Here is a 13,448-nt window from a genome sequence, read left to right on the forward strand (position 1 = left end):
GGTACTTTATTACCTGAAGACAGATACCAAGAACAGTACTCATTCACTCAACAGAAGAACATTTCAGCTTGCTCTCACGCCTCAGGAGCTGTATGAAGTGTATATGGTAAACACAGAGCTCATGGCATCCTGGGACTCATCCCCAAAACTGCCTTTCAGGTTGGCATGGAGACAGACCACAGTGCTTATTAGTTACTCAGAAGCCAGCTCAGATCTCACCCATTCTACGGAATAGTCTCAGATGCCCTGTGGCTGCTTCCCTCTTCCTACTACAGGATACAGTAGTTTCTCTCACTGAGTCTCTGTTCCCACTGGTGAAGGCTGCCTGGCACCCCTGCATCTCTTCTAGAAACCTGCGGCTACACCCTAAGTCTTCGATTAGGCTTGAAGGCTGATTTCAATTTCCTGGAGAACATGTGGCAGCCTGATGCTGGCGTGGCAGCCTGATGCTGGCCAGTCAGCCAGCTACTGCATTGAGAACTCCTCTCCATTGTGCTGAGAGAATTCCTCAGCTGACACTATAATATGCATTGCTACTATCTCTGTCAGGCATATAAACTCAGGCAGAGACACTTTGGCAGAAAGGGCTGTGGGATGTCTGTGCACAACCAAAAAAAAAAGTATGGTATATTTCTATTTTGGACACTAAAAAAGAATTCAGCATCCATCAAGTAGGTAAAGCATAAAACTAACTTTCAGGAAAAACTAACTCAAAACAAACAGGAACTGAGTCCTTTTATATTGACATTAAGTTATCAAGAAGATATTTTAGAAATGAAACATACATGTTCACATTATTTATTAATTTTTTTTTGGTATCGGGGATTGAACTTGGGGCCCTGCACTTGCAAGGCAGGCAGCATCACCGCTGAGCTACATCCCCAGCCTGTATATTCACATTTGTATCTCAGAACAGATGGTGTGCATGTATGTGCATGTATAAATAGTACAGGATATGTTAAGACAGCCAGGTTGGGCCCTCGAAAGATACTTTCTCCTTTTTCCTTTATCTTCCACATTTTTAGGTGGGGGAAAAGGGCACACACATTTTTAAAACATGCCAAAAAAAAAGTACACCACACTCACTACAACAGTAAATAGTTAAGATAATGCTTATGGAGTATCTTAACTATACATAGAAAACACCAATATCCAAACATCATTTTATGTTACTTAGGAGACAACAATCATTGCAAAATGATTCCACTTCTTAAACTTTAAAAAACGAGAAATATGTAAGTATATTCTATTGAATTCTGCTGTTTGCAAAGATTAATTATAATTGCATCTTCAAAAATATAATTTCTTTCTCTAAATAGGATTAATATGACTTTAAAACTAAAAAGTAACCTGGTGAGTAATCTTGTATTTCAAATATACATCTCATCTAAAATAAATCTATGCACCATATATAAAACATAGAAACAATAAAATTATGCAAATACTTTATTTTTATAATCTACTCTAGAATTAAGAAAACACATTAAGAATGGACAGACTACAACATTTCTACCCCTTGTAGCTTGCTCTCTCTGAGATCTTTGAGCCCCTTACCTGACACGGAGACAGCATGTGTTCGGACACCCTGTTTTTCACTGTTGGCCAACCTGGAACAGACAGACAAAAGGTGAGTGCTGCACTACCTAGACCAAACCACAAGGCCTCTCAATCACAGACCTGTCTTGGATTAGAAGGACAATGCCATTTGCCAGGGAGATTAAATTTTAGATGAAATTTTTAAAAATTGGATTTTACTAGTATTTAACATGGGCAGACTGCTTTGATGTATTAAAGAATAGAAATCAAAATAGGTAACTGGACTGGAGTGTGGTTAAGTGGTAATGTTTGCCTAGCATGTGCAAAGCCCTGGATTTGATCCCCAGCACCACAAGGAACACTGAACTGCTGTGAAAGTTACTCATGACAGTGACTAAAAACTGTACAATACCATATAATATGGTGTACACAAATTGTACACAGTTTTACACTTGAATGACAGGCTGCAAGGGACTGCTCAAAATTATGAGAAAAGGGCCATACACTTTGAATTGAATTTTTTCTCTAACTTTGAAATGGTAGTATGACTGGTTCTTTGTAAATTTGCAGCATGCAAAAAAGTCAAGAAGTATATTAACATTATTATTTTCACATTACAAACAGGTATTCTTAATGTATGTGATTATTTGCTTCATGAGATGACTCAAGAACATTAGTATTTTACATATTCAGCTCCATTAAAATAATATTTGGCCAAAAATTTTGGTGACATTTTAAAAATGCAAGTATAATTTTAAAATTCTGGAAACCACAAAGCAGAGAAAGATGTCTTATTTAGATGTCATTTATATTGTTCTTTTTTAAAAAATAGCAACAACAACAACCCTCTTCCAGGTCCATAAGCATTTACTATAGGAACACCAAATGGACCCTTTTTCCAGTATACAGAATTTATACTAGGAATACTGAAATTTAAATTAGTACATCTTGTTGAAGAACTAAAAATACTCAACATGAAACTGCCTAGCCTCTAAAATAAAGTCATAGTTCAATTCTTTTATAGAATGTGCAAATATTTCAAATCTTGTAACTTCAAAAAAATTTTTAATTCAAAAAATTTAAATGAGTTATTTTCCTAACATATAATCATAACTGTCTTTCAGTTATACTCATTGGGAAGTAACTGGATCTTCATTTATAAGTAATTAATATTGTCTGCTTTCTTATTCTGTTGCCAAAAACTGAGTCTCCTTGTCATACCACATTCACCCATGCTATTAATCAACTTTCTCATCTCGCTTGCTTTCTACCATTTCTTTGAGCAATGCCAGTGTGCTGCTGCCACTGATTTGAGGAAATTCCACTCTTTATTCAGTTTTTCTAGTCTGCTATTACTTTTAACCCCTTCATTTTAAATCTATATTTATGATACCCATGTTTTCATCTTCAAAAATCACCCTGAACTTTTTTTTTTTTAATTGAGTTTATTGGTACATTTAGGGATACAGTACAGTTACATTCATTGTTGGGATCATGTACCTTTACATGGCAAGTCTTGATTCTCATTTTTTTCCCCTTACCTCTGCCCTCCCTTCACCCCCTCCTCCCCTCCCCATCTACAAACACTTTATTTTCATCTTTTCATTCTCTCACATTTTTTTCTTTTCCCTTTTTGTTCTTCCCCTACGTATCACACCTTCCCTACACCTTTAGCTCCTTTCCTCCCATTTCTAAATGTCAGTAATCTTATTAGAATCTTATGCATTGTTGCAGAATATTCACACCAGGGAAACTATTTGGTATTTACACATGTGGGACTTATTTATTTCACTTAGGAGTATATCTTCAATATGTATCCATTTTCCTATGAATGAATCTATTCTCTCGCTCTTTATGGCTGAGTAATATTCCATTTTATAGAAAAACCACAACTTCTTTATCCAGTTTCCAACGGATGGGCAAATAGGTTGTTTCCAAGATTTAGCTATTACAAACTGTGCCGCTATAAACATGGGTGCACATACTTCTCTGTGATATGATTCTTTTAGTTCTCTTGGAAAGATACCCAACAGAGGGATGGCTGGGTCAAATGGAACCTCCAGTCCAAGCTCTTTGAGGTATCTCCATATTGATTTCCATAGTGGTTGCACTAGTCTGCACTCCCACCAACAATGGAGGAGGGTTCCTTTCTCCCCACAACCCCGCCAACATTTGTTATTGTGTGATTTCTTGATAGCAGCCATTCTTTGTGGGGTGAGGTGGAATCTCAGTGTTGTTTTCATCTGCATCTCTCGAATGACCAGTGATGTGGAACATTTTTTCATATATTTTCTTGCTGCTTTCACTTCTTTGTATGAGAAATGTCTGTTCATTTCGGATGCCCATTTTTGGATTGGGTCTTTATATTTGGGGGGACTGATTGTTTTGAGTTCTTTATATATCCTTGATAATAGTCCTTTGTCTGAGGTACAGCTGGTAAAAATTTTTTCCCACATTGTAGATTGTCTCTTAGTTCTGCTAATGGTTTCTTTTGAAGTACAGAAGCTTTTTAACAACCAAAGATTACCTAAGTAGGCATTAGTTCTTGGTCCAAGGTGGTGTACTCGTTAATACCTACCAATAGGGCTGACTTTGTGAAGCACATGGCCTCAAAACTGGGAGGAAGCTGCTATATCTATCCTTCTTCACCCAAACAGTTACAGTATACTGATCAGGTATAGCTGAGATCTTGGCCAGGGTCAGGTCTGCAACTCCACAGAACCCTGGTGACCAGAGGACTGAATGTGAAATGAAGAGCGTGGATAAGCAAATAATCCAATTTCAGAAGTGCAGCAAGTACTGAGCAGAAGATGTTATAGGAAAAGGCAACTGGGATGTCCTCCTGGTCTGGGAGCCTGGTTTCAAGAGGACGTGATATGGGATGTTTCCTGGAAGATGAGCAGGGCTTAGACAAGGAAAAGGAATCAGAGGTAGAGTGTGTCATGCAGAGGCAGAACACTGATCATGGCCTGCAGGGAAAGATCAAATGTTTGCTCCAGCAACTGAAAAAGTCCAATGGAGCGGAAGAAGAGCATGTGAGGAGTGGTAAAAACTGAGGCTGAAGGAGTCAGCAAGGAAGAGTCAGGCAGGCACCTTAAGCTAACAACATTGGAACTTGTCCCAATAGCAAGTCAGGCAAACTTTAATTAGAACAGTCCCTAGAGCTGCAGCATAAAGAAAGGACAGGATGATAGGCAGAACTGGAGGGGAAGATCCAACAGGTGTGTAGACAAGAGATGACACAGCAAACCTTAGGCTGGTCTGTTCACATACCTTTTCCTTGAGTAGGGTCTGAAAACTTCGATTTTAGGAGTTTTCATCATCATCTAATTGATAAGGTGGCTCAATGTGTCAAAACTATTTGCATAAACAATATGATTTATGCTAGGCTCCTGGGAATCTGGCTTTTTATTATATACCAGGAAGAGAGCATACATGTGACAAGCCCCCATAAAAACCCTGAGCACCATGTCCTGATAGGCAACACTTTACTTGTGCTATCTCAAGGCACCGCTGGGTACTTCAGTGTGTTCATCTATGATTCCATGGGGGAAGACCCATGGAAATGAGCTCCTTAGATTCCTTGAACTTTGCCCTGTGTACTTTGTCTTTTGATGTAATAAATCACATTTGTGAATACAAGCACATGCTGAGTCCTGTGAGTTCTTGTAGAAAATCACTGAACTAGGAATGGCCTTGAGGTCTTGACATGTGTCTACTGCAGTAGCCTAGGTGATAACAATCATTTAAATGGGGGTTGGGGGGTGGCATGGCAGAGGATGGCATTGAAGTGGATGGACTTGATACATTCATTTAGGAAGTGGAACTGGAGAACTGGCAATGGACTTGGTGTGGAGATGAGGAGACAGAACAAAGATGAACTCAGGTTTTACCTCTTCCTTCTGGGCCTCTTGGTTCTCCATCCTTCTTAGGTATAACCCACCTGTAGAAGCACCTCCTACACTGTATTTACCTATGGACCTGAATGGCTAGATTTTAAATTTCACATTTTGGCCCCCCAGTTCCTAGCACACTGGCTAAGGATATGAAAATAAATATGTAAGTTCTTTAATTTTATAAACCAACATACCTTTTATGAAGTTTGTAACAGAAACAGAAATAGTACGATGAATTACTTCTCTTTAATTTTCTTACTTGTAAAATGGCCAAGATAGTACCTATTTTCTGGTTCTTATAGAGGTCTATGATAATGGTTATAAAGTAAATGTTTAGCAGAAAGCCATCTATTTTATAACCATGACTGTTGCTTAGTTCCCTTATTAAACTTAAATAGAAAATTCAAACTTTTTATTTAGACCAAAATTTCTAATATAATTTAAAACTGATTGTCCCTAAAATAATTGTTTCTAGACCATATATAGAGGTTTAATTTTTCAAGAAACTAGATGATAAAATATAGAATATTCCTTAAGATTTCTCACAATATCAAATAACAATATGTATAGAACACCACTTACTTGGGAATCGATGGCAAAGCTCGTTCTCCTTCTGTAGGAAAAAAAAGCAAAGAGAGGTATGAAGTTCCTTTTGTTTTTTGAAAAAATTGTGCCTAGATGTTAGGACAGAAGGATTAGCCATATCTGGTATTTTGGCAATAATTTTAAATAATTTTAATAATTTAAAGCAAGTCATTACACTTAATTTTTGGTTTCCATGGTTTTATTTTCAATACTGTAACAAACTGAATGTTATATACATACTGTTTAAAACACATGGCCAAATCACAATAAAGGACTAAAATGACAAGCCAATAAAAGGGTTCTTTCTAGGAGACTAAAAGTTGAAGATTTCTTAAAGTCAACATTCTTTGCCAAAGGACTGAACATTCTGCATTCTGATAAAACCATTCACTAATCACAACACAAAAACTTGTGCAGGAATCACAGAGAAACAGAAGGAAAACAAAACAAAAAACTCCACAGGCATGCAGCTGCCAAAGGAATGAAGGCACTGGAGATGCCAGGGTACCACAGAAGGCCCTGGTGGTGACCAGAGGGGCCCACAGCATAGTCAGCTAGAAAGGGTGCCTAGCAGCCATCCAGGGACAATGTTCAGGTTGGGTATTAGTGCTGAACAGGACAGCTCATCCCTTGGGCATAGTGACTAGCTTGTGGTGGATCAATTCCAGAAAAGTTCAAGATTTTCTCCCTGGTCTCTATCCCTTCAAGACCAACTTTATTTTTCTTCATATAGTTGATCACTACTTGATACACTATGTATTATTTTGTTTGCTGTCCTTTTGTATCTCCAGGAAATTTCCATGAATTTAGCATTTTAACTATTTTGTTCACTGCTAGATCCCAGAACCTGAGCCTGGAAAGTGGTAGGTGTTCAACAACCTCATGAAAGGATGAGATTTTCTGCCTAGCCTACCTCATTCTTACTTTTCACTATTCCTGGATCCTATCCTACTGCACACTATACCTCTCTGAGTATGCCAGGCATTCCTTCAAAGGTGCTCTGCCTATTCGTCTTCTGAAGCTCAATTGGAACATCATCTCATTCAGGGTCCTTCCAAGAGAGGTGTGCTTTCCTGGGTCCTCCTGTTTCTGCTGCACTCAGAGCATCCACCACACAGCATACACGTGCACAAACTACTCACCCTGCCCAAAATTATCCTTCACATCTCTCAGAGTACCTGGCATGAATATACTTCACAGACCATTGTTTAGTAAAGGAAGACATAAATCAGTTTGGGAATCTCAAGTGACTTTCTCTTCCAGAAAAACTGTTTACTTGTCTACAAAATAGGTAACATTACCTAATTTTCAGGGACTGTTGAGGCTTACAGAACATGATATACACAGCCCACTACAGATACCCAATATACTTCAGGAATTCAGTTCAAGCTTTTAAGCAAAATAATCAAGTCAGACCATAAAGATCATATTTAGAGAAATGAAAGGTGTCTGGTATTAGTATTCTATTTTATTCTATTTCTGTGGTGCTGGAAACTGAACTGAAGAACTTCACGACAAGATACATTCCAGGCCTCTGAGACAACATTATGTTAAATTGCCTAAGGTAGTTTCAAATCTGTGATTTTCCTGCTTAAGCCTCCCAGAATCCTGAGATTACAGGTGTGTATCACTGCATTCAGCTTGGTGAATAGCTTATTATCCTATCAACACTATCACCACCTATCTTCCATCCAACATTGTCAGTTAAAAATATGGCCTTTCCAATGACACTTTAGAGTGATTTGCTAAACTCTGTTGAAATTTCTACCTACTCTGAGATAAAAATAAATCAGTTATTCTATTTGTGGGTAGTAGTGACTTCCTATGTAGCTAAGCAGACAGAAAGAAGGCTATATATGGGGATTTAGTTCAGTGGTACAGCACCTACCTCACAAGTGCAAGGTCCTGAGTTTGACCCCCAGTACCAAAAAAAAAAAAGGTGTTAACTTTTTTAAAAGTGAGACAGTCACTAGATAGAAGAATGCCAGGGATTCCCTAGGACTCATTCTGGGAAGTAGACGAATGGACAGACAGACATCACTAATGGAAATAATGTACCAGTTTTCACTGATAAGTGTATGGAAGTACATTTTCTAATGGGCTTGCAAAGAGTGGTTACTACCAGTTTTTAAAAACCATATTAATTATAAAATATCACTGTTTTGTGCCTATACATTTAATGTACAGTTGCATGTCCCATCCTCTCTGAGGAGTCATTTTTATAATGGGATGGGCTATCTTTTATTCCATGAGCTGGAAGAACATTTGAAATAAGGAGACTTTTAATTCTTTACTGTATGTGTCTGAAGTATTTTTCCTTGTGTCACAGCTTTACGGATGTTCTTCTTTTACTAAAAGAAAGTATTTTAATTATGTAACTAAGCCTATCAACTTGGCATTCCAAATTCTGCGTTGCTGTGGTTCACGTTTTCATTCCCTACAGCATGCAGAACTTACTGCTACTCCATAAGAAAAACCTACTTCAGAAGAGAGCAATTATGACTCTTAAACTGCACAACTCTTTCCTGAGGAAACTTTTACTGAAGAATTTTACTAAGTTACACAATAGAATCTGAACTTTCTTGCAGGGATAGGTAAGATAATACTCTGTGGTGTCAAAGAAAGGTTGTGTACTGACACAGGAAGAACTTAGTCCAGGACATTTGGTTTGTGGCTTTCATTGTTTTCCACCAATGAACATCCCCTTTAAGAGCACTTTATAAATCCCAAGTAATTATGGCAGACCAAAGAACAACAAAGTGCAGGGCATACCCACGGCTCACATAGAGTTTACTGACCACTTATTACTGTTACAACCTGTTATGTATGCACACATGTACAAGTTGTCCACTATTAAACTGTTTGTAATATGAAGACAGAACATAATTATAATCTGAAAATTCTTTTTCCATTTTTAAAATTTAATTTTTTAATCTGATACTTTTATAAAAATTAAAAGTTGTATACATTTATGGTATACCATATGATATTTCAATACAGGCACACAATTATTTAAATCAAGGTAAATACATCTATTTCCTTAAACACTTATCATTTTTTAATGGTAAAACATTCAAACTTTTTCTTCTTGCTTTTTGAAATACACAGTACATTCTTGTTCTCTATAATCCCTCCATCACCCTACTATGTACTAGCACACCACAACTTCTTACTCCTATCTTCTTATAACTTAGTACCTACCCATTTATCAAAATTTCCCCATCTCTTCTTCCCATCTTGTTTTTCTACCTTTGGTAACTACAACTTTGAAAATTAAAAGAAAACAAAAATTTAAAATTCAATTAAAAACATACATGTGCTTTATCCTTATCTATTTCATTAATCCATTAAAAAGGCTTGACTTTTTTTTTTGGTACCATGGCTTGAACATGGGTCCTTGCACTTGTGAGTTAGGCAGCAGAATCACTGAGCTAAATCCCCAGCCCAAGGCTTGACTTTAATATGGCAATGTACTTTCACCTTAGGGATTTATCATTAAATATTTATGAGTAGTGGCATATACCTCTAATCCAGCACTTTACGAGTTGAGGCAGGAAAAGTTTGAGCCCAGCCTGAGCAAATTACTCGGCAAGACCCTATTTCAATATAAAACTTTTTTTAAAGAGCTGGAAATGTAGCTCAGTGTGAAGGCCCTGGGTTCAATCCCTAGTATTGCAAGGGGGAAAAAAAAGTAATTTCCTTTTTTTTTTTTTTTTAAACAAGAAGGTCTAGGAGTATAAACTCAGCATGCTTCAGCACCTGTCCAGCATGTGCATGGCTCCAGGATCAATCTCCAGCACCACGGTCATGTAATAACACACAATATACTATGTTTAAAAGAAAGGATAGCTCTAAAGCTTAATAACTCATGCTGCAAAAACACTAAAAAACTGGTGATTACCAAACTCTAGCTTTTTATAATGAGCATTTTCACTCATGCTTTTCCATTTGAACAGAATTATTAAAGCATCCTATTTCATGTTTCAAAGCAAAGTGTTTCTATAGAAACAGAAAGCTAACAGTGAAACTGACACAGGAAGATGTTGAAGCTTTAAATATGTAATGCCCAAATATTAGTTGTTAACATGCATTAAAGAGACAATAAACATATTGATAAAGAATATTTAAGTTAAAATGAATTTTATTAAAAAGAAAATCAATCTGCTACATTTACATTTCTCCCAAAGTACTACAGTGAACCTTCAAGTTACAACTGGCCTAACAAACAACTTGGGTTATGACCAGAATTTTAGTTTTAATTTAGGAATAAAGTCTAGAGCTACAATCTCAATGCCTGCCATTTGTGCTTCCAATGGTATCAGATACAGATTCAACTCTTAAGAGTTCTGGAAGGAACATTATATCCTTTCCTTGTGGGGTTGAGAAATCCTGGGCCAGTATCTCTCTAAGAATATTGAGATTTGCCTTTATACAGGAGAGATATTCTGAAAACTTCATAGAGGAGCCTGAGCCTTCAATTGACCAACTGGAGTTACAACTCAAGGGTCTACTATATTTTTCTGTGAAGGAACTCTCCCAAACATTTAAATACCATTTGTAAGGTATACTCTTGTTTAGAGAATGAAGTGAGAAGTCAAATGCTGGTGGGCTACAAAGGCCTTAACAGAGGGTAGTTGCCAACATTTTTCAAAATAACTTATCACATATAAAGAAAACTGTCACAAATATAGTTAGGAAAAAAACACACAAATAAGCATCACTAGCGTTATCTCTGGAGAAAAAACATTTCTAGGTATGCTACATCTTGGCATCCTGCACGTTTACTTTGTGCACCTCTGGTTTATGGCTTCAGCTCTTGTTTTCAGAGCATGACATCACTATTACCTTTTAAACGAAAGGCTCCATGACTTCTCTGTTTAAAACGCACACATTGGGCTGGGGATTTAGCTCAGTGGTTTGGTGGCCGGCCTTGCAAGCGCAAGGACCTGAGTTCAATCCCTGGTACCAAAAAAAAAAAAAGGCACACATTCACATGCACACACCTACCCACATGGACACGCCCCAATCTACATCCCCATCCTGACCCTGAGCTGTTTTGTAGTCAGAAGGCTTTCCTGACAGGTAGGCTGGGCTCTGCACTGCCTTTGCCATCTGCTTCATTTGTATGTCTGTCTCTCTGCCCTGGTCACTATCTAGCTCAAAAAAGCCTGTTTGGACACAGACCATGCACGGCTTCAGGATTCCCTGTAATTATCCTAGTCATTGAGTTGAGTTTTGGAAGAGGCTTTGTCATTAAGGCCAAATTCTATGTACAGAGTCCCACCTGCCACAGTATGGTGGACTGCTTTATGGATCCTATTTGGGACACACCCAACAATCCCATAAAGGAGGAATCATTTCTTTTTTAAAAGGAGGAATGTAAAAGTTAGGTTAATACCATGTAACAAGGTCAACTGACTAGAAGCAGCAGGAGGAACAATACAACTGAACTTATGAACCCTGCACATGCCATGCAGTTTCAAACATTTCTCACACATGAAATCACTCTCCTAGTACTGCAGAAGAGAACTGCTAATTCTGTGCTCAGTGGAAAGGAAAACTGGCATAGAGAGGCAGGCACATATGGACAGCAGCCCAGTGGACTCAGGATGTGAACTTGCAAGCCGACACAACTCCTAAGCCCAGGTTCTTTTTGTTTTTCACTATAAAAGTATACTACTGCGAATGTTTTCACTTGATTATTTTGTAAAAAACCCTGCCTTGTTTCTAAAGTGACACAGCCTTTTTCTTAGGACATTTATTTATTCATCCTAATCTTTCATTTTACATCATGATTTAGAATTTATTTTGTTCTTCAACTATTTTAAGTTTTTGAGATATATAAGAAAAAACAGATTAATATTAGCTACAACAGACACTTAAAAAAACTCAGAATATATTCTCAAAAAGTTACTTAAAAGTACTAATGGTAAATCAGAAAATATTCTAAGTAGTGTCCTCAAAACATGGTCCTGTAATGCAGACATTGTTGATTATACTCTACTCCAATCCAGCTCTTGGCCTGTGGGAGTGTGAACTGAATCATTGCCCCTAGAGAAACAAGCATGTAGGTTAGTTATACGGGGCCAAATTATTCATCTGGTCTTTACATTTACAGTGTTGCTAAAATCAAGAGCAGGCTGCTGGGGCTAAACTCCTCTAACCATTCAGCAGTAAGGAACAGGGATGATGGGACAGAAACAGAATCTCACCTTTCTGGGGTCTGATGATAAAGGACTGTGTGGCTCCATTCACCAGTCGACAGTATCCGTCTATCAGGTCAGCCATGTTCTCCGCTATGGTTAGGGACGGTGCTGTCACTGTGAGAGGCTAAATAGGGGAAAAGACGAAGAGAGAGACATTATTGTTCTTTCCAGCAATCAAACGGACAGCTGTGCTATGACATCAGACATCTATAAAAACTTGTAAACACAGAGTAATGGGAGTAAAATAAGACTTGTCAGAAGATGTGAGTGAAAAAGGAAGTCTGATATAAGGACATTTTTCCTAGAATTTGTGACAGAAGACAACCTCAGAAGATAAGAGTCACTTAAATGGGTGCTCACTTTTTTAGAACAAAAGGAGATGAAAACAATATTTTGCTTCAGAATATCTGGCACACTCTAATGAAGGGACTTTAGATAACCAATAAGCACAGACTGTTTTAGAAATGAGACTAATGTTCAATAAACATATCCGTCACAATTTTTCTAACATTAAAGAAAATTGTTAAAATTTCATTATTTTTAGTTTACATAGCACATTTTATCCAAAAGATTAAAAATGACTTTTCAATATAAAAATGTTCTATTGCACAAACTGGCTAAAGACTTATCTTTAAGTATAATCCAGCAGACAATAAAAGGTGCATCTTATTTTCAAAGACAAGTATACCCTAGATCATGTGGTTATTTTTAATCTCCTACATGAACAGGTCTTACCTGCCTGACCCTATGTATTATTTGGCATACTGTATAAGTAAATGAGAGGACAGCTTGAAAATGATGGTGCAGCTACATTACTGAGATTTCTGCAGGGAATTTCAAATTCTAAGTTTTCAGTATTACATGGTAATACATGTAAACCTTGAGAATCAAGAGACTTCCTGGAGCCTCAGATATAAACAAACTCTCAGAATCAGGGCAGAACACTGATGAAGCACCCCTCAATGAGGAGTGGCAATGGAAGAGGTGAATTCCAAACAATGTGCACACAAAACCATGTGCCACTGAATGGTTCAGATTCTTTTATGTGTGTACTCTGTTTATCTTTCAGACATGATGATATTATGTAATATTTGGCAAATGTTCATTTCTTGTAATATTTAATATAACAGACTATTACTGCATAGTGATTAAGAGCACAGGTTACAGACCTGGGCTATTAGAATGTGAACTTAGCTCTAGCAATTACAATAGCTGTGGCTAACCT

General features: G+C 37.4%; 1 protein-coding gene across 20 annotated transcripts in view; it reads right to left on the reverse strand.

Moving 5' to 3' along the window:
- Ptk2 (protein tyrosine kinase 2) overlaps nucleotides 1–13,448 on the reverse strand; it is a 265,206-nt gene that overhangs the window by 112,537 nt on the left and 139,221 nt on the right. For all 20 annotated transcript variants that reach the window (XM_033760874.1, XM_033760884.1, XM_033760882.1 and 17 more), the window contains 3 exons: nucleotides 12,230–12,347; nucleotides 6,015–6,045; nucleotides 1,555–1,607 (listed from right to left, as the gene is read on the reverse strand). In XM_033760874.1, the coding sequence (XP_033616765.1) occupies nucleotides 1,555–1,607; nucleotides 6,015–6,045; nucleotides 12,230–12,347 (202 nt within the window). The remainder of the gene's footprint in view (nucleotides 1–1,554; nucleotides 1,608–6,014; nucleotides 6,046–12,229; nucleotides 12,348–13,448) is intronic.

This window comes from Fukomys damarensis, unplaced genomic scaffold (assembly GCF_012274545.1).
Source record: "Fukomys damarensis isolate Sample0158 unplaced genomic scaffold, DMR_v1.0_HiC HiC_scaffold_5, whole genome shotgun sequence".
In the NCBI taxonomy this organism is placed as follows: Eukaryota; Metazoa; Chordata; class Mammalia; order Rodentia; family Bathyergidae; genus Fukomys; species Fukomys damarensis.